An 18,466-nucleotide genomic window follows, 5' to 3' on the forward strand; every position below is an offset into this window, starting at 1 on the left:
ACAGAAAATGCACAAAGAAACAGATGTGACACTAGGTGTAGCATGTAATTGTTGGATGCACAAACCTACTGTAGTTATTAAAACAAACAAACAAACAAACAAACAAACAAGAAATCTTTACTTTCTTCTGTTCACCTACTGCTACTAAGAGCCTTGGGACACAAGGACATTTGTGGAAGACAGAAAGCCCATCAATGTTTTATGCTAAACCTCATCAGACAAAATCTTGCAAGTAAAAGACATCAGCCTACCCAACTGTGGATTTGATAGAAAGGACATTTTTAAAAAAGCTGCTTTGAAACCTAAGAGGATGATCCATATGTACTGGCTCCAAACCAGAAGCTAATACATCAGGCTTCTCTCTGAATGGCATGATAATTGAAGACATAGCTAAATACACCTTTTAATAAAAAGAGCAAATAAACCACAAATAAAACAGAAAGCCAGTCATAGAGATACATATGTGCTTTAGCTTTAGTACTGTATTTCATAATGACTCCATAATTTAATATTGTATATCCACTTTATTACTGAATTACTGTAAATACACCAAGTAAGTGAACAAAACAACAGCCAAAGATTTTTAGGGGAGTGTTGAAGCTAGGGTCATAAACCATATTTTAACTATATATGTATATATGTACCTAAATATGGATTAACCTTAACTTCAATGCTCACTACTGAAAATTATCAGGTATCTGATACATAATGAGATTGTCAACTACACAAAAATAATGATGTTTTTAGTGGTATTTGGTATTGGAAAAGAAGCAGCAAATCTACTAAAGTACTTTATAGAATTGCAGAATCCACATACACATCAGAGTGACCTCACAGCAATGTACTTTGTGAGCTATTCTTCTACATCGATTTTTTTTTTTTTAAATAGTTCTAGTTATTAACTAACTATATCCTGTAAAATCTTACACTGAACTACAAAACATTCATTACCTTAGAGGAAATTGTTAATACTAATAGTCAGATTCTTAACAGATTACTTATAATGCCTCAATACGTGACCCTATTTTCATGTGAGTAAGAAATAAGCCTTACTAGCTCAGGCACAGCACCAGATTATTTGGACTGTAGGGCTTCAAGGCTGGGATCATAATCACGGCCTCCAGCAGGCTCACTGAGAGTGGCAAAAGCTTACACAAATCTATGGATGGAAATGTCTCCCTAAGTGTGTCTGTACATTATCTCCTTGACAAAAGAAGGTTATTGTATACCTTTCTGGAGTATTCCAAGGACAGATAGTCCCTGAGGAAGGTATAAAAGGCTAGATTACAAGTTTCAAGCAAAGTTCAGAAGGAAGCCAGGCTATAGAGAGGAAGCTGGAATATCTTGCTCATTTTGGTAGTGCTTTTGAGGTAAAAGACTGATGTCTTTTTCCTATCAGCCTGCAAGAGGCCAATGAGATCTCTCATTAGACAACAATACACTGTTAACATCTACCCCAGGGAGGCCCTCATGACACCAGCAGCTCCAAACTTACAGCCAGAACCTCTTCCTCCTGCTAACCCATTAAAAGCAAGCCAGAAGATGCTTCTCTAGTCTCCAGTCTCCTTGCACTGGTCACTGAATAAGGTCTCTCCACCTCCATCAGAGGTTGAGTAATATAATTTTCTTTAAAATATTCCTAGAATTCTGCCTCAGTGACACGAGAAGATGTACAGGATTTTAGATAGAAGCTTCCTCTTCAAAAGTACCAGTGCCCATCCTAAAAAGTGATTTTAGGAATATTAAATTAGATCATATAGGTTTTTTACAGGTATTTATGAGAAACAACTGTCATGGAGAAACAACTGTAATACTACTTCTGCTGCAACAAGTACTGGCAGTTGTAAGGGCAAGCACTCTAAAACAGAATTCGTAGTGCTTCCTCTGGACAACACTTGATTATGAACTACACAGACAGCAGAGAGCTGGTGTGCTCTTACCTCTGATTGTACTGACCAGTTCATGTTCCTACAGTTACTAATGCTTTAATCTGTACTGAAACTATTGTTCTACTGTTCTACTCAGAAAGACAACACTGTAGAGAAGCCTGCCTAAGATTATAGAATATGGCAATCCTTACACCTAGAGTTTATAATCTAAGATTCAAATGTAGAGAAAATGGTTGAAAGGAGGAAGCACTTGGGGGACTGGAGTGGAAAGGAAGTATCAAAGATAAAATGCAGGTCATGGTCCATAAGGATCACAGTTTGCCATCTGCCAAGCCCTTTTGAGTCTACCAGAACTAAGAGGCAGATCCAGAGGTGGAACTTAGAGAACTGATGTTAGCTTCTCTGGTCAGATGCAGAGAACAACACGTAAAAGTGCCTCGGAAGAACAGAAAACTGCGTGACTTAGGCTGCCAGCAGCAGCAGATTGAAGGTCTCCTAACAAAAGGATGGGTCTGATAAATCAGATGCAGCTAACAGAGAAAATTCTGAAAGTGCACATGCAGTACAGGACAGGACACAGGATCTGTGAAGGATCTGTGGCTCTACAGATACTTGTTAAGTGTTGCTGAAAAGAGCAGGTCACTTTCAGGCTTTGTTTTAGCTGTTGCATGTCATGGAGAAAAAAGTTCTCTTTTTCCTCAGTACCACATTGAAATGTAGGTTATAGAGTTGCTCCTTGTATGGAGAAGCCCATATCAGTGCTTAATAATTATTACTATAGTAGAAATAGCATCTTTCTGTGATCTCATTCCAGGTAGGTCACTTCTCAGAAGAGAGATGCTGCCACTGTAATATCTCAACAGGACTCTGATTCACATAATAAACCAGACTTCACCTTTTCAAGCATCAAGGGCAATTGAATACATTTAATAGGATGAAAAAGAAGTTCTTCACCACTATGTATAATGCTCTAAATAATTTTGGCTGGAAAGAGAAACCTATGGTACAGCAAGGTCAGCAGAAGGAGGTCAGGAAGCAGTACATCAAGCCTGTAAATCATGATCTGGGCTTGTGCAGTATTTTCAGTTCCTCAGGGAACCACACCAGATGTCAATCAGGAAAAAAGAAAACAAAAAAAAAACCCAAAAAGTCAACTTTTTGTGGCTGTGTTAGTTTTCTATGAAACAGTTTCCAGCCTAGTTGATTTTGCAATGCACAAACACTTATTCTGATAAATAGCAGGGGACAGCAGTGGCAGATGGGAACAAGGAGCTCAACGTTGAACTGCAGACTAAGAAACCTGCACACAGGACTCCTCCAGACTGTGCTGTTGACATTTGGCTTATTTAAGTGCACTGCTCTTCTCACACCCACACTGGAATAGCAGGCAGAGGAATCCTCCCCTGGCCATGTGTGTCTTTTAGCTCTGTGAAGCAATACACGCCTGTGACCAGAATGGAAGCTGCTATTGTTCTGAACTTCTGAATCCATAAAAGGAATGTTATTGTTTCTCTTACTTTTCTTCCACCTCCCTCAGGAGTTGTTCCTATGATCACTAGTTCCAGCAAGTTTTGTTCAAAACTAAGCAGTAGTTTTCTGTGTCTTTTCACAGAACTCTGATGGAAGTGACATGTTAACAGTCCCTAAAAAAAGAAAAATATCCATTCTAATCCCCATGAGATAGTGACAGGAGAAAACGTCTTGATGTAAATACAATGGAAAAAATACTTTCAACACCATGACTTATGACAGAGGTTAGACTACTATACATATGGAAACTTCCCACTTAGTCAAGCAGCTTAGTGAAATAATCACAAAACAGATAGCTCTTCAAGAGCACCACTGCTTCATTAACATTTGTAAAGAACTTGGAATCCTGAGTGAAAGGCTCCTGTAGAGCTACAGAAGAAGAAACCTGAGGCCAAATAAAACTCCTAGATGAAATATGAATAGATTTTGTTTCCTATTACAGACCTTTCCTGCCATACTAGGTGGTGCTCTTTCCATGCAATTTGAACACTCCACTGGAATGCAAGCTTGTGATCCATGGTAGGCCTAAGCAGGAAATTTAAGCCCCAGGGAGGGCATTCAGAAAAGCTGAATCAAATGCTGGCAACAGTTTCGTTCTCTTTAGCACAGGAAAAGAAAGCTGGAGAAGATTCTAAGTGCTGCTCTTAGCAGCTGATTGCTTGCTCCAATGTAACTGGAGGGGGAAAAGCTACAAGAAATGTCCTGAAGGCAGCATGAAAGCACTGGGCCTTTTCTGCATACACAGCTGATTGCTGGAGTGACCAAACCTTCAAGAATTTAAAAGCCACAGCCAAAGCGAAAGTGAAATCTTGCCTTTTCTTAAGAAAAGTGAGAACAAACTTATTTTTATTTCTCCACAGCTCCACTAACACCCTCTTTAGTTTTCAGAAATGACCATAAGCCCCAAGAAGTTTTCCTGGTGAAGAATTCGTAACTTCTTTGCAGAAGTGGTCACTCACAAGCTGGCCTTGGTTCACAGGGACAAAAAAGTAACTATGTAGATCAAAAGGTCACCTCACTGCACTCACATATAATCCGCATTTCTCAAAATACTAGAATAAGATATATTTTATTTTATGTGTGTATCTTATTGTGTAGGCAGCTGGCTCTCAGTGGCCGTGCTTGAACCAGGGGCATTAGACAAGATGACATCCAGGTTCCTTCCAACCTCAACCTTTCTGTGATTCTGTACCAGTTAGATCTAATATATAAAAATCTCTGAATGTTAGTGTTGTTACATTTACAAATAAGATTTTAATGAAGCCGGACAAGAATGCTGCAAATTAAAAAATAAAATTATAGTAAAAATATACTCTCAGATTCTGTATCATGTTTACTCCCTTTTGTATTTCATAATGAGAAGATATTAAGAAAGAAGGCACTTCCATCTGTATGCCCAATACACAGCATTTCAAGTCCAAAGACCTGTCCAAAACATACATACCATACAGTCTCCAAGGATTTCCTAAATAGGGTCTTGTTTCTCTATGAATATTGACTTGGATCATAAATACAAAATTACAGAAGCAGCTCTGAGAAAAGATATCTAGATGCAAACAGTGCTGTTCAGGATACTGACAAAATCAGTCCTGTGCCCAATATTCTCCAGTATTTTTCATACCAAATTGGGCAGTTTTGCTAGAATCTTAAACATTGTCAAGCCTTCTAACTCTTGCATGTAATTTGGCCGTTTAATACAATTCTCACCACAAGTAAAATCTAGAACAGTCATCAAGGCTCTCATTTGAATAAACGCATATGTTTCTAGTTGTGTAACAGATCATAGAGAGCTATATTTTCTGAAGCTCTTAGTCTCTGGATCAATTTCGAGAGAAGTAGTCAGGAAAAAAATCAGATACAAATTAGCATGGTCTTGTGAAATTACTTACATTGTTTTCTTGATTCCTGTTATTCTGAAGAAGCGTGATGACAGAATTGTGGATGAAGAAGGCAAGCGTCAGAACACCTGTGAGCTGAGGGAATAGCAGTCTAAATTCTAGAGGAGGAAAACAAAGTGTAAGTAACTTAATTTGAAACAAACTGTGCTGACATACAGTGCTGTGAAACCTACTGGCAGAAACATGAACCTTCATGCTGAAATGGGAAAATCTATTTTATCTTTGACCATAGCCAATGCAGATACTTATTTATTCAACAAGTGCAAGCTATATGAACATAGTGGTCAAAATGTAACATACACCCTCCAGCAATGTTTCTTGAGAGAATCCAACCACCAAAGATCGTTTGGCTAATTAAGATTTATGCAGACAGGATTTCTGCTTCTCAGCAGTTTAAATGGAAAGTATTTTTGAGGTAGAAACTGTCTGCAGTGGGGCTGTTGGTCGCCCAGAATAGGGACATGGAGGGGTGAATGTGAACATCTGTTAGCATCTTTTCTTGTTATTCATGTTTGTCATTTACACTACCAGAACAAAAATTACATCTGTAGATGTCTAACAGGTTCTGCTTACAAACCAGGGCATAAAGAAATTGAAAGAAACTTCTTATCATACACCTTACAGCATCTATGAGAAATGTATTTTTTCGTTTGTAGCCATAGGAATAACATAGCACTATTTCAGAAATATCTACATCATAGAATCACATAATCACAGAACTGTCACAGTTGGAAAAGACCTCTTAAGATCACCATGTCCAACTGTCAACATTTCCCCCTGCCCTGAATAAAATATATATGTATCAACATGATCAAATACATATGCATTACCCACTAGAGATTGTTCTGAAGTGCCTCATCTACACGTTTTAAAAATACTTCCATGGATGGTGATTATTATCTGTAAATTTTTACTTATGCTGCAGCATGTAGGGAAATTCTTAGGGAATTATGATGACAATCGAGTTCATCCTCAAAGCATCTGCTTTGGTCTTGTACAAAGTCATACTTAGCAAAAACTGCTTGGCTTTGAAGACTCAGACTGAATGGAAAATTACTTCTTTTTTTTTTTGTGACCTGACAAAGCTGAAGACACTGTTTTACACAGCCTTTCACTTTTTTCTTGTCATTTAGATCTTCCAATTGGGTTCTGAATGCCTGGCTAAGATGAGGAAGGAACAACCTTCAACAGTTATGGAAAAATGAGCAAACAGACTTGGTGGCAGCTTCAGGCTGGGGGTAAAGAAGGAAAATACTGGGTTTTAAGAAGACTTATTTGCAACATGTACATGGAATACTGTAGCTAAGCTGTTTATTCTGCTTATCATTGTGCCAGAACAATGTCAGTTTAACTGTTTGCCACAGTGTGTTACCATAATTTCAGAAATTAGACCAGATTATTTTAGAAACATGGAAAAACATTTGTGTTTCTTTTTTTAATCTCTATCTTGCTCCAGTAATTCAAACCAATTCTAATGCTTAAAGTCATCTTTTTTTTCTTCTCTAATTGTACTTTATTGCACCAAACCGGTCTGCGCCCCATTTGTTAAACTGTTAGTACAGTGCTTGTAGTGGCTGAGAAACTAAAAATGCACAAATGTGCAAAGAAGCCCTAAGAAGGTATGTAACTAATTTTTGCCTAAAGTAAATACCTCAGTTTTAAAGAAGGACAAAATTATCTTGTTTCGAAGAACAGAAAGAGTGATACAATTCAATAGTACGGGACACAGCTCATTGGAGCTAACTGAACATAAAATTTTGCCTTTTGTAAAGAACAGGGAATAAACAGTGAAGACCCTAACTCCAGATCTCTCACTCCAGGTCTCCGAAACCAAGAAACTGATCTTTTTTTAGACTGTTCACACACAAGTACCACTGTTCATGACTTGTAACCGTAATTTGGAAAAAAAGATAGCTACCAAAACAACACTCAAGAAAGAAAAGAAACATAGTGGAGAGCCAACAGGTGCTTAAAAGGGAGGAGCTACGACTATGAACTAAAATCTGAGAAGAACTGGCAAGCACAGGAAAACTGCCTATAAATTATGGTGATTAAGCTGTTCCATTTAGCAAGACTGTGTGAAGAACTTAAAGCACCTTTACCAGACAGTCTGTGTACAGTTTGTCATTTGTAATCACTACTGAAATAGGCATGATCTGAACATAGCACAGCTCTAACTTACTGTAATATAGGCAAAACACATCTGTGGGACGCTCCCTGTCACAATATATGTTGGAGAGGAGTATCACTGGTAAGGAGCATCCTAATTAATAAGAATCATTCCTGAGCCCCTTAATGCAACATCAAACAGCATTTCCTTACTTATGTCACAAAGGTGTTAAAAGGTGAATGAGAAAGTCATTAATGGATTGCTTTAAAAATATGAAACCCATCACATATATGCTTCATTACTGCATTTTAGCAATCTTACCTGGTACGAAAAAATCATTCTCTGTAAACAAGTTGTATTTTAAGTGGATTCCCAGATGAGCAGCCTTTACAGTAACCAGAAAAACTAAGTAGACAACTGAAACTGTACCTAGAAAAGACAAGATCCAAACACATGAAGCAGTATATAGTATTGTGCTGTGTTTTACTCTAGCTCCAACTAGTTACCAGTAGCATAAACAATTAGGATTGGTATTAATACCTAAAAACACAGGACAGTTGTAAGTTTTTTATATTTTTTTTAGATGAGAAAGAAAAAATAATATACTTGTACTCAATGCAAGCTTTCAGCATCTTTAATATTCTAGAGATGCTGCACTCTAGTGACAAAGGAAGAAATAACTCTGCAATTCCTGTGCTGGGCAGGCAGGGAGGTCTAGGCAGTAGCAGATCGGTTCCACCTTCAGCTGCCAGCATTTTGACTTAATGCACTTGAAACAAGTAAGGGTAGTATAGTAACTACCTAAAAATTGAAGGAAATTCTGAAACAGTAATGAAGGCTACTGCAATGTAACCTCCCTGCCAACAACACTGCTAGTCACCAGAGAATAGGCTATAAAGAAGTAAAGACAAAGAAACAGTATTTTTACAGTTTATAATGCAGATTCAGGTAAGACATTCATTCTAGCAGTATCTCCACATATAAACAAAAATTTGAAGAAATTATCACTGGATTACATAGAGTATAGTGAAGGAATTTGGAAGATAGAAGGTTCTGTACTTGAGGATCATCTTAACAGCTAAAATATTATGTAACTTCCTAATGATTTAGGTTTCTGTGGGTATAAAGATAAGTAAAAGGTCTCTAAAAGGAATTACATTTTAGCATTTCAAAAATTACCTTCCATTTCTTCTTGTCCTATATACTTAAAGGTTCATGAAAAGTAAGACAACTTCAAACAACTTCTGAATTACATAATAATCAACTGAAGTACTCAGAAATTTCATATTGTAATATTCAGATTCTTAAATTAAAAAAGAGTGTGCCCATGATAACCTGCTTATTTTAAAAGCAGATAAAATTATGTCTAGATCTCACCTGATAAAGTATTTTCTTATGCCTAAATGTTATACGTAGTCTATGTAAAAATCTTTTTGCAGAGAAAAACAAGCTCCTGCACTGTATTTTCGTTTAGAGGATCCAGGAACAGAATGTCTAAGCTCTAATTAAGCACCACTCTAGAAGAGAGTACAGACTAGACCCTCAATCCCCTGTCTTCTACTTCCTATACAATCTCTATCTTTTCCAACCCATTCTGTGCTCTCTATCTCCTTTTCTGCATCTATCTTCTATGCCCTCAGCTGTCTCCTACCCTGTAAATTGTGATCAACCCCACTCATCCATGCATTTTTTTCACTTCACCAATCCCTCCTACACTGGCCTTCAATCTCAAGACACAGAAGCAAAGAGAATTCATAATTTTCATCCTTGTATCACAGAACAAGACAGAGAGCTATGGCAAAGCACATTAGCAGGTTACCCTGGTTGACTGATATTGTGATTAATTAATCAACTGACTGGTAGCAATTGTCTTCAGGTAGAAGCAATTCATCTTTGGAAGTAACTGCCTGTGTTGAAATGCCTACCACAGGAGGAAGGGTATGCCTGACTACATGCGAAGAAGGTAATATGCACCAAATGCTGCACAGTTGCATGTGTATCTCCATTTCAGAAAATCTGTTGTAAGTATGTTGGAACTTGTTTTACAGGATATTCAAGGGAACCAAAGAAAAAACCAAAAGCTGCCTATTAGCTGTAAGACTCAAGCAAAACAGGATGAAAAGTCCATAGGTGATTAAAATTCTGACAAATGAACCACTCTGAAGCACAGCTGCCAGCAAACTACTGGAAGAGTGGCTGGAAAGCTGTCTGGTGGAAAAGGTCTTGGGTTGTTCACTGGTACCCAGGTTAATATGAGCCAGCAGTGTGCCCAGGTGGCTAAGAAAACCAACAGCATCCCTATTGGGGATGCACAGCCAGCAGATGTGGCACCTTGAGTACTCTTCAGTTTTGGGTCCTTCTCTATAAGGACTTTGAAATGCTGGGATGAGTCAAAAGAACAACAAGGTTGGTGAAGGGTCTGGAGAACAAATCCTAGAAGTGGCTGAGGGAACTGGCATTGTTCAGTCTGCTCTCTAGGTTGTAGGAGGCTGTACTGAGGTTTGTGTTGGTCTCTGTTCCCTGGTAATAAGCGAGAGGATAAGAAGAAATGGCCTCAAGTTGCGTCGGGGGAGATTCAGGTTGGATATTAGGAAACCATTCTTTGCTGAAAGGATTGTCAGGCACTGGACAGTCTCCCAGGGAAGTGGTCAAGTTACCACCCCTGGAGATATTTAAAAGACATGTAGACATTGCATGCAGGGACATAGTTTAGCTGTTGACTTCACAATGCTAGGCTAACAGTTGGACTCTTGTCATCTGAAATCTTTTCCAACCTAAATGATTCTCTGATTTTACTCTAGGATTACATGATTCTGCTCACTGGAGCAGCTTTCATTGCTTTGTATACATTTTAGCCACAACAAAGCAATGCTTCAATAATATTTGTTACCTACCTAGGACATTAAACTTTGCAAAGAACGATGGAGACTTCAGATTTATCAGGGGTAGAAGAACAGCTATCAAGTAAAATGGTACTGTTTGTGATTTATTCCACCACTCCTCGAAGAGTTCAAAACCTGTATTGTTGCCAGAAGAGAACATCACAACCATGTTCTGCGGTGGGTGACCACTAGCAGCACTTGGACAAATGACTGGAAGAAAGGAAAAAAAAAAATTACCTGATTATTTCTGATATATAACCTTCACAGCCAAGATTCCATAATTTCTGGAGTGTATTCTACCTACGGGAAACACGGCTACCCAAAAGACACGTTTGAAAAGTCAGTTACTAATTTCTACTTTGTTTTTTTTCTGGAGCTCAGCACTAAGATTTAACTGCTAGGCAACTTGAATGCTAAGCTGACAACTGCTATGGTACTTTCAGCTAAGCATAACAAAGACACTAATTTGTCTGCAGCCTGAACTCTGGCATAGGATTATCCTTCAAAAACACATGCCTGTAACTAGGTGTGTTCAATTCCTACATACACTTGCTGCAATCAAGTCATAGCAACAGATCTCAGCATCTGGCTGTGCATTCATTATTGCAATCTGTCCCTGTATACTTCAGCAAGATGACCTGAACCAAAATGCAAGTGCATCTGTGTACAGAAGAGCCTGTATGTTGCTCTGGGAACCCACAAACTAAGAATGACAAGAAAGATCCTACAATTGGCAGGTCTACCACTTGTGTAATGAGCCACTCCAATCACAAGCACATGTACCATCTTGGTGCTGTGCTAGGTGCTACACAACACAACAGAAAAAACATAAGATATGTATCCATAACACTACCAAAAGGGAATGTCACACATTGTTATGTGGTAGCTGATTGATGGTAGCACCTGAACCAGTGACTAGAGCAAAACCAGCCAAACAAAAAGATCCCTTGATAAAAACATGTTTATTTGATGTTTGTTACCTATGAAGTTGTATGTTGAAATAGGAACCTGTCTTATAGTTCTCATAATGTCTTTTTTAAACCTTGGCATCCCACTATACCTGATCACCTCCTTCCTACATTCGCTGCACACATGTTCTGTTACAACAGAAAAGATGTAAAAAGTGTTCTATGAAATTTCTCTACTTCCAGCTTTCTCACTTGCTTTCTCTGCATTACTTATAATGGGACTCTTTCACAGACCTTGAAAAATGCTTTTTGTTCTAACTTATCTCCTCAGTAGCCCGGGATGTCCTTGTCATTTCAGCATCTGGCAGCCCTTAGTTTTGTGAAGCAGCTTCTTTAACTCTCTCAGTTGCTGTGGAATATTGTTGTCTACTTTGTCGCAAAGTTATACCCCCACTGCATAAGAACGTTACGAACAGCAGAGGCAGAAGACAGCACAAAAGAAAGAGCACCACAGCAGCCATTGGTACCTTGCTGGCTAGGACTGCAGGAAAACCAGAGTTCCACACCATCTCAAAGGCAAATCAATGTTTTCCAGAATTATTTCTCAACTCCTTGCACCTGAGGAGCAGGTCCACACAGATGCTCTCCAGAAACATGCCTGCAGTTAGTGTGACACACAGCTGTCTACATCGTATAGAAATGTTTCCCCAGTCCCATAAGCACCCGGGACAGAGAAACTTTTCTGCTTCACAACAGAGCGTCATGTTCAGTTACTACATACAGGCAAGAGGATCAGAGCCTGACCATGGCCAGCACAATAATTTGTGCTACATTATTCTGCCTACTTAAGAACTCCCAACAGACCAAAGAGAGGTACATACTCAACTGAAGTTTCTTCCTTTACTTGTGAATACTCATGTAGACTTACATCTGTTTTGTTTTGCACTCAACACAATTAAAGATGTTCTTACAGCATTTTTAAAATAAGAATACTGCTGTAGTGAGAAGCAAAGATACCGCACACAAGATTTTAGAAAGTAAACAGATCTGATCTCCATTTTAGGATGCAAAAATAAAACTCCTTAGGACAATTCTCCATGGTGCAACTACTGTTCAGAGGTCTAGCACTCATGGTGTTAAGGAGGATCTAAATGGGTATATACAAACCTGTAATTTGCTTTCTAATACTTATTCTTACCTCCACTTTTTTTTTTTTTTTTTTTTTTTTTTAACTTGTTAAGCTTTACAAGTGTGTGGTTATTTGTGAAAGCACAAATCTCACATAAAAAATTCAATTTTTAAAAAAAACAGGTAGTTAGAACTTATGATACACACTTTGTAACTAGGGCTAGTCAAGGAAACCTGATGACTTGTCTTTAAACCCAGACCAGAAAACACAGTACTAATAAATGTTCCATACCTTTAATACTTCCATTTGTGCCAGGAACAATATCTGTTACATTAATGTCATGGACAAAGTCTGAAGAGAAGAAAAAAAGTCTTAGTACCAATGTCCCAAACCTGCTATTAGGCTTTTATCAGTTGACGTGATAAAAATTTGGAAAGTAGTATTTTGGAAAATTATTTCAGAAGCGTGATACAGCAGCCTGCATTCCCCTTAACCCCAAGTGGATATTTTAAAACTTTCTTTCAGATATGTTTAGATTAGCTCTCCACTACACTACTTTCTTCTCAGCAACCCTGTCCATTTATTAAGTACCAAATTCCCCCCTCCCAGCTGCTTATTCCTATTCCCCCAGCACATATCCATTTGTCCCAGGTCCTCTGTCTGTGCAAAGCAGATTAGTGAAGAGATGCATCTTTGAACCAGCCTCTTTTGGGACAGGAAAAAAGTGCATGGAACCATACCCTTTCTTCATATAGCATTACACAGAAAAAGCTTCATTTTTCTCATCTAGTTTTCAGAAGACACTCTGGGATGCATTTTTCATGTTGTATTTTAAAGAAGAGAATATTTGGAAAAAGGTTTAAGTCTCACTGTCCACAGTCATCCCTAGTAGTATTTGGTTTGCAGTAGCCTCTTGTGCTACTTTACTGCTCTGCCAAACCAGGTATTTTCAAGTTTCTGCAGCTTCATCAGTGTGAAAGTATTGGATAGCAGTTTCCTTCTATTTAAGCATATATACACACACAAAATGCCCATCAGCTTGGAAATTTAATTAGTGTGCCTCTGGTTAAAATGTGCTTCTGCTTCATGTGGGATTATTATGTACACAGAAACAGGCCTCAGATTTTACAGCTGCAACTAACAGCAGCTTGTTTCTCACAAAGAAAGCAAAAGGCCTTGCGGGAAGAAAACAATTTTTTGTTTCTTCATTTTGATTTATGACACCCGGAATCACAGTTGAGTTTTTTGTACTGGTATCAGTTAAGTGTATACATCAGAAAATTTAATTAAAGTAAGTTAATAAAGTAATTACTTTAATTAAAGTAAGTTGCTCCTCCCTTTCTAGCCGTTTTGCGATGCTGCTTTCAAAAAAAACAGGGTTAAGCCATCAAAAGAACTGGAAAATCTAATTACAGAATTAGAGCACTTTAAAATTAGTTTGAGATGGATTGCCAACTTACATTTTGTCAGTTCTAAAAAAGAGCTTGAAAACAAGCAATTGGGCTTGCAGATTTATTTGTGTTTCATAAAGCCAGAAGAAAAGCATGGGACACCATGTTAAAAAAAATGGGGAAATCCTAATTGCCTAGCAATCTTGCATTCTTTGTTTATTGCTAATTTCTAAAGAATTCTCTCTCGGGAAACCAGTTTGTTCTCAACTAAATTGTCTGTGAAGATTTTTTAAAAATTCATCTTAAGTACAAGAATTAAACACAGTAGCCTGCTTAGAATAACTTAAAAATATATGGCTGGAAGATGCCACTGTGGCAAAGCTGCATCCTATTAGCCATTTTATAACTCAGTGATGAAGTAGACATAATGAAAATTAGGACAAGAATCCAATAATTGAAGTTATCATGAGCAAACAATTTAAAGTAAGAACCCCTAGCAAATATCTGTACATGATAAAATACATATGTCAATTGCAGGGAATAGGGTACCTTTTTTCTAGAAAATTAACTGTTTCGGTAATTCAGAAGTTTGCCTAATAGAATTGGAGTTATTTAGTTCAGAATAACTTTGCATTAAAGTGCTAAACTTATTATAAGAAAAACTCAAAGTCTAAAATGAAATGGCCACAACAACATAAGAATTAGGTCATCTGTAAAAAACACCAGTCATTAACCAATAGGGTAAAGTATGTCGTTCTGGGATGATGGAAACTCTAATTAAACATTGTTTAAAAGGGATGTGTGCGCTGCTATTTGCCTCAGAGATTTGTTAATTGCTTTCAGACATAAATCTTAAATCTTAGTAGTGCTCTTCAATGCTATGAGTCAGATTTTCAGAGCTTTAATTTATTCCCACAACTCTGCATTCCTAATTGATTGTATCCACAAAAGCTTGTGTGTCTGTGCATGTACAAGGGTGTTAATAACATGTTTTCTTTTGTAGCAAAGCCAGTATAAGAATCATTCTTTTGCTGTGCTATAGTTCATGATTCCTCCAGGGATGCTTGCAGAAACTTTCTATATGGCAGCACTCTGCAGTATGTTTGCAGAAATCTAGAATAAAACTAGATTTTTTTTCCCTAACCAGGTTCGTTTCAACAGACTATCCTGTTATTTGGCTGTTCAAATATTTACACCCATGCAAACCAAGGGGAGAGTGAAAATAAGAAGTGGAAACATGTAACCAGGTTTGGTTGGTTTAAACTACACCAAGAAGCCTCATTATTGACGTACAGATCACATAAATGGTGCCTTGTCTTTCATTAAAACCACACTTTACTGAGACTGAGAAACTGGCTTTGAAAACATACATGACTGTGCCCATAATTTCACACACAGTTATTCTCACTTGACTATTTGTGCAAAGTAACAGAAAAAACAATCTTAAGTAAAATGGACAAACCTTTGAAAGTGAAGTATAAAGTCCTGATCTTTTAGTAAGATTATCTGTGAAAGTTAACAAAAAATTAGAACTTACTGTATATAAACTTTCCTGTGTTGAACAGAAAGTTGGACATAAGCACCCAATAAACAACCATAGCTCCAACAAGTGATACCATAGAAAATAAGAGGCTTGACCATTGACCAAAGGATCCAAAGTAATACTTGCAAACATCTGGGAATTCCCAGTTTGAGGTATCTATTAAAGCTGAAAAAGATACAAAAAACAGAAACATATCTAAACAAAACATTATATAGGACTCAGTTGAACTCTACAATAGGAGGAGTTCTTCTTTCAGAATATTCAGACAAATTCACAGTGCTTCCAAAGCTAAGAAGATTGCTGTTAATTATAAAGAGTAACTGAAGAAGCCTGGAAAAGCAGAGGCTTTTATTGTGGACATATACTTTGAGTACTTCCAGAAGCACTGGAAAAAGACATGGTGGCAGGAACGCAGCTGTGCACTTGCAGCTAAAGCTTTTTTGCAGGACTTATGGCACAGTGGTCCAGACCATGAACTGGCCGTCAACAATGCCTTGAAATGAGTTTTACAAACTGGAGATGTTAGGTGCCTTTATTTTAGCAAGTGAGTTAGTTTATGCATAAAAGCACAAACTACAGGAGCTGCAATATGAGTTTTGAACAAGAGAAATACATTTTAAATACAACCACTGCTGGTGAGGCAACTGCCCAAAAATTGCTTTCAACATAGTATATATATATAAATATTAGAGTAATACCGGCACGTGGCACAAGCAGATGCAGCCCACACTGTTTCACCGGATCACATGATCAGAAATACAGGTAGAGAACTGGACGGTGCTTGTGGAGAGAAAGGGAAGCCTCTAAATCAGTAAGCTTAGTAAGTGAACATCTGAAACCTTGTTTGCTAGGAGTTTGGGTTTGGCTATAAAACACAGGTCTCAAAGAACTGAAGGAAAGTCTAATACAGGAATACCCACATTTAGGTTACAGAGTGTAGATCCCAAATACAAAAGCAGAGAGACACTCAAAGGAACAGCGTTTATTTGCAGATCAGGTCTATAATAAAGAGAGTGACAAACTAAGAATCTAATAGATCTGTTCACACTTAATGGAAATATTTGTGTTATGAAGCTGTGTATTTCTTACGTATCATTTTCCGTGATGTCACAACTCTGTAGCAGCAATAAAGAGTCAAAATGCCCATCAGCAAGATGAGAATGATTCCAGAAGTAAAGCCTGCCTGTTGAGCGGGAGAAATCCAGTTTACTTTCTTTATCAGTAACACTATAGAAAAATAAAGAGCAAGGCATGCTGCCAAACATGTTTTCATACATGTACATTTTTCATAGCTTTACCTGTTTTATTCCCCATGGGATACTTAATATAGAGGTACCCATCATTGTATTCCATATCATAAATCTAGGGAGAAATTTTAAAAGCCAGTGAATACTTTAAGAAGCACTCTTACTTCACACTATCCTCTTAGCTACAGTAGTTGTGCATACAATATAGAACATTCAATAATAATGTATTTTCTGCCTAATATATGGCAAGGTGCTTAACATACATTGTCACTATACTGGAGTTTTTACCATAGCCATCTGTGCAACCCCCAACTTTAAAAGCAGTTCCTAATGGACTGTATACATAGATTTCTTCAGGAGCTGGAAGTACATGATCAGGAGCAATCTACAAAAATGGATAAAAAATGCAATTTATTAGTAACACTGAAGTACACATTGTCCCAGAAACTGTGAGCCAATTGTTGTAAATCACAAAATCTTTACATGAAAACTTCAATAAAAAGTTTAACTACATGAATGTTCTCCCAGTGAAAAAAAAAATTTGTGATTTTTAGCTAAATAGCAGAGGAACAGATTGTTCTTCAGCAAAATGTCTGAAGCATATAAGGCACAGATCATGCTCACTCAGACACTGCAGCTGACCATTGTTTAAATCCTCTTCTAGATGGGAGAAATGAGTGCACACATCTGGGTATCCCGGACCACTGTTGTAAAAAATCAATCTGTTTTTGTTTTCTTTGAGTGGTGAAGGTATTGCACAAGAAGTGAATCACAACTCATGATAACACAAGACCTTGATAAAGCACTCAGCTACTAGATACTTACTTCAAAGCAAGCTGCAGAGCAGTTGTACCCCTACCTTTATTTGTGCTTCTTTTACAAATCTAGGCTATGGAAGACCCAACATGGCAGAGACCACTCATTTAATCTGTCCCTGTTTTTGCCTCACCAATGCTCTGTCTGCAGGAGAAGTGAGCCTGCTGTAGTAATGAATCCGCTTATTCATTGCTGAAGCTTTATCAGTGACTCTCTCATCGTTCACACTGACTATGTTTGTAGGCTCCACATGAAATGGTCTAAAGGAGGGAAAAAAAACAAAAACAAAAACAAAACCCTTAGAATCCTGGAACTCAAGTACTGTCATTCTCTGACACAAAGCAATGCAAAAATGTCACTGCTATGAAGGAAGCTGCCATCTATGAAAGAATCATGTGTTTAGATCATCCATATTAAAATGGCTTCTTGCCCATAGTCTGTCGGGCAACCTAACACCAAAATTCAGACTAACATCCAGACTTCTAGTTCTCAACAATGAGTCACACCACAATTAGATGTTAATAAGCTTAGCCAAGCTTTTTAATGCTTATAATAGGTGTTGCTATAACTAGTGATGAGGAACACAGGTAGAAACACAAGGCATGAGAATGTGTGAGCAGAAAGAAGACAGAAAAAGAGAGGAACGCAGTGCTAATGAGGACCACCTATGAAAAGGCTAGAATCTACTAATATACCCAAAACCCCACCCTATGAAACTGTGTTTAATGAGAAAAGAACCAAAGCCAGGTAAGTCTATAACCAGGAATGGAATTTGTCACAGAACATGGAACAACAGATGCCCATTTGCAGTTCTGAAAAGCTTCACAATTTCCCTTCTGATTTAATTAAGGTGGAGGATGGAGAATGGGACTGTCCTCAACCTCAGTCCTACACCTCTCCTAAAGACATGTACAGAATATAAGTGGTCTCCCCTCTTTCTCAGCTGAGTCATACTGCTGGCACAGTCACAGATATTACAGGAGAAGGCAGACAAAACAAGAGAGGGAATACTGGTGACCTGTAAGCCTTAAAAGAGGTTTTAGCTTCTTTTTTCCCTTTCACTAGTGCTTTTAAGTCCTAAATAAATCTCAACAGCTTTTTGACCTTCTTCTTCCAGGCTGAT

The 18,466-nt window shown here is 37.8% G+C and overlaps 1 protein-coding gene across 1 annotated transcript in view; it reads right to left on the reverse strand.

The window, feature by feature from the left end:
- The window catches only part of SLC38A9 (solute carrier family 38 member 9), a 44,571-nt gene that overhangs the window by 15,458 nt on the left and 10,647 nt on the right, over nt 1-18,466 (reverse strand). Inside the window, exons 3-11 of the mRNA XM_030467097.1 lie at nt 17,477-17,603; nt 16,791-16,912; nt 16,579-16,642; nt 16,370-16,463; nt 15,275-15,445; nt 12,638-12,697; nt 10,322-10,519; nt 7,749-7,856; nt 5,309-5,415 (exon numbers count right to left, since the gene is read on the reverse strand). Of these exons, the coding sequence (XP_030322957.1) occupies nt 5,309-5,415; nt 7,749-7,856; nt 10,322-10,519; nt 12,638-12,697; nt 15,275-15,445; nt 16,370-16,463; nt 16,579-16,642; nt 16,791-16,912; nt 17,477-17,603 (1,051 nt within the window). The remainder of the gene's footprint in view (nt 1-5,308; nt 5,416-7,748; nt 7,857-10,321; nt 10,520-12,637; nt 12,698-15,274; nt 15,446-16,369; nt 16,464-16,578; nt 16,643-16,790; nt 16,913-17,476; nt 17,604-18,466) is intronic.

Source organism: Calypte anna, chromosome Z (genome assembly GCF_003957555.1).
Source record: "Calypte anna isolate BGI_N300 chromosome Z, bCalAnn1_v1.p, whole genome shotgun sequence".
Taxonomy (NCBI): domain Eukaryota; kingdom Metazoa; phylum Chordata; class Aves; order Apodiformes; family Trochilidae; genus Calypte; species Calypte anna.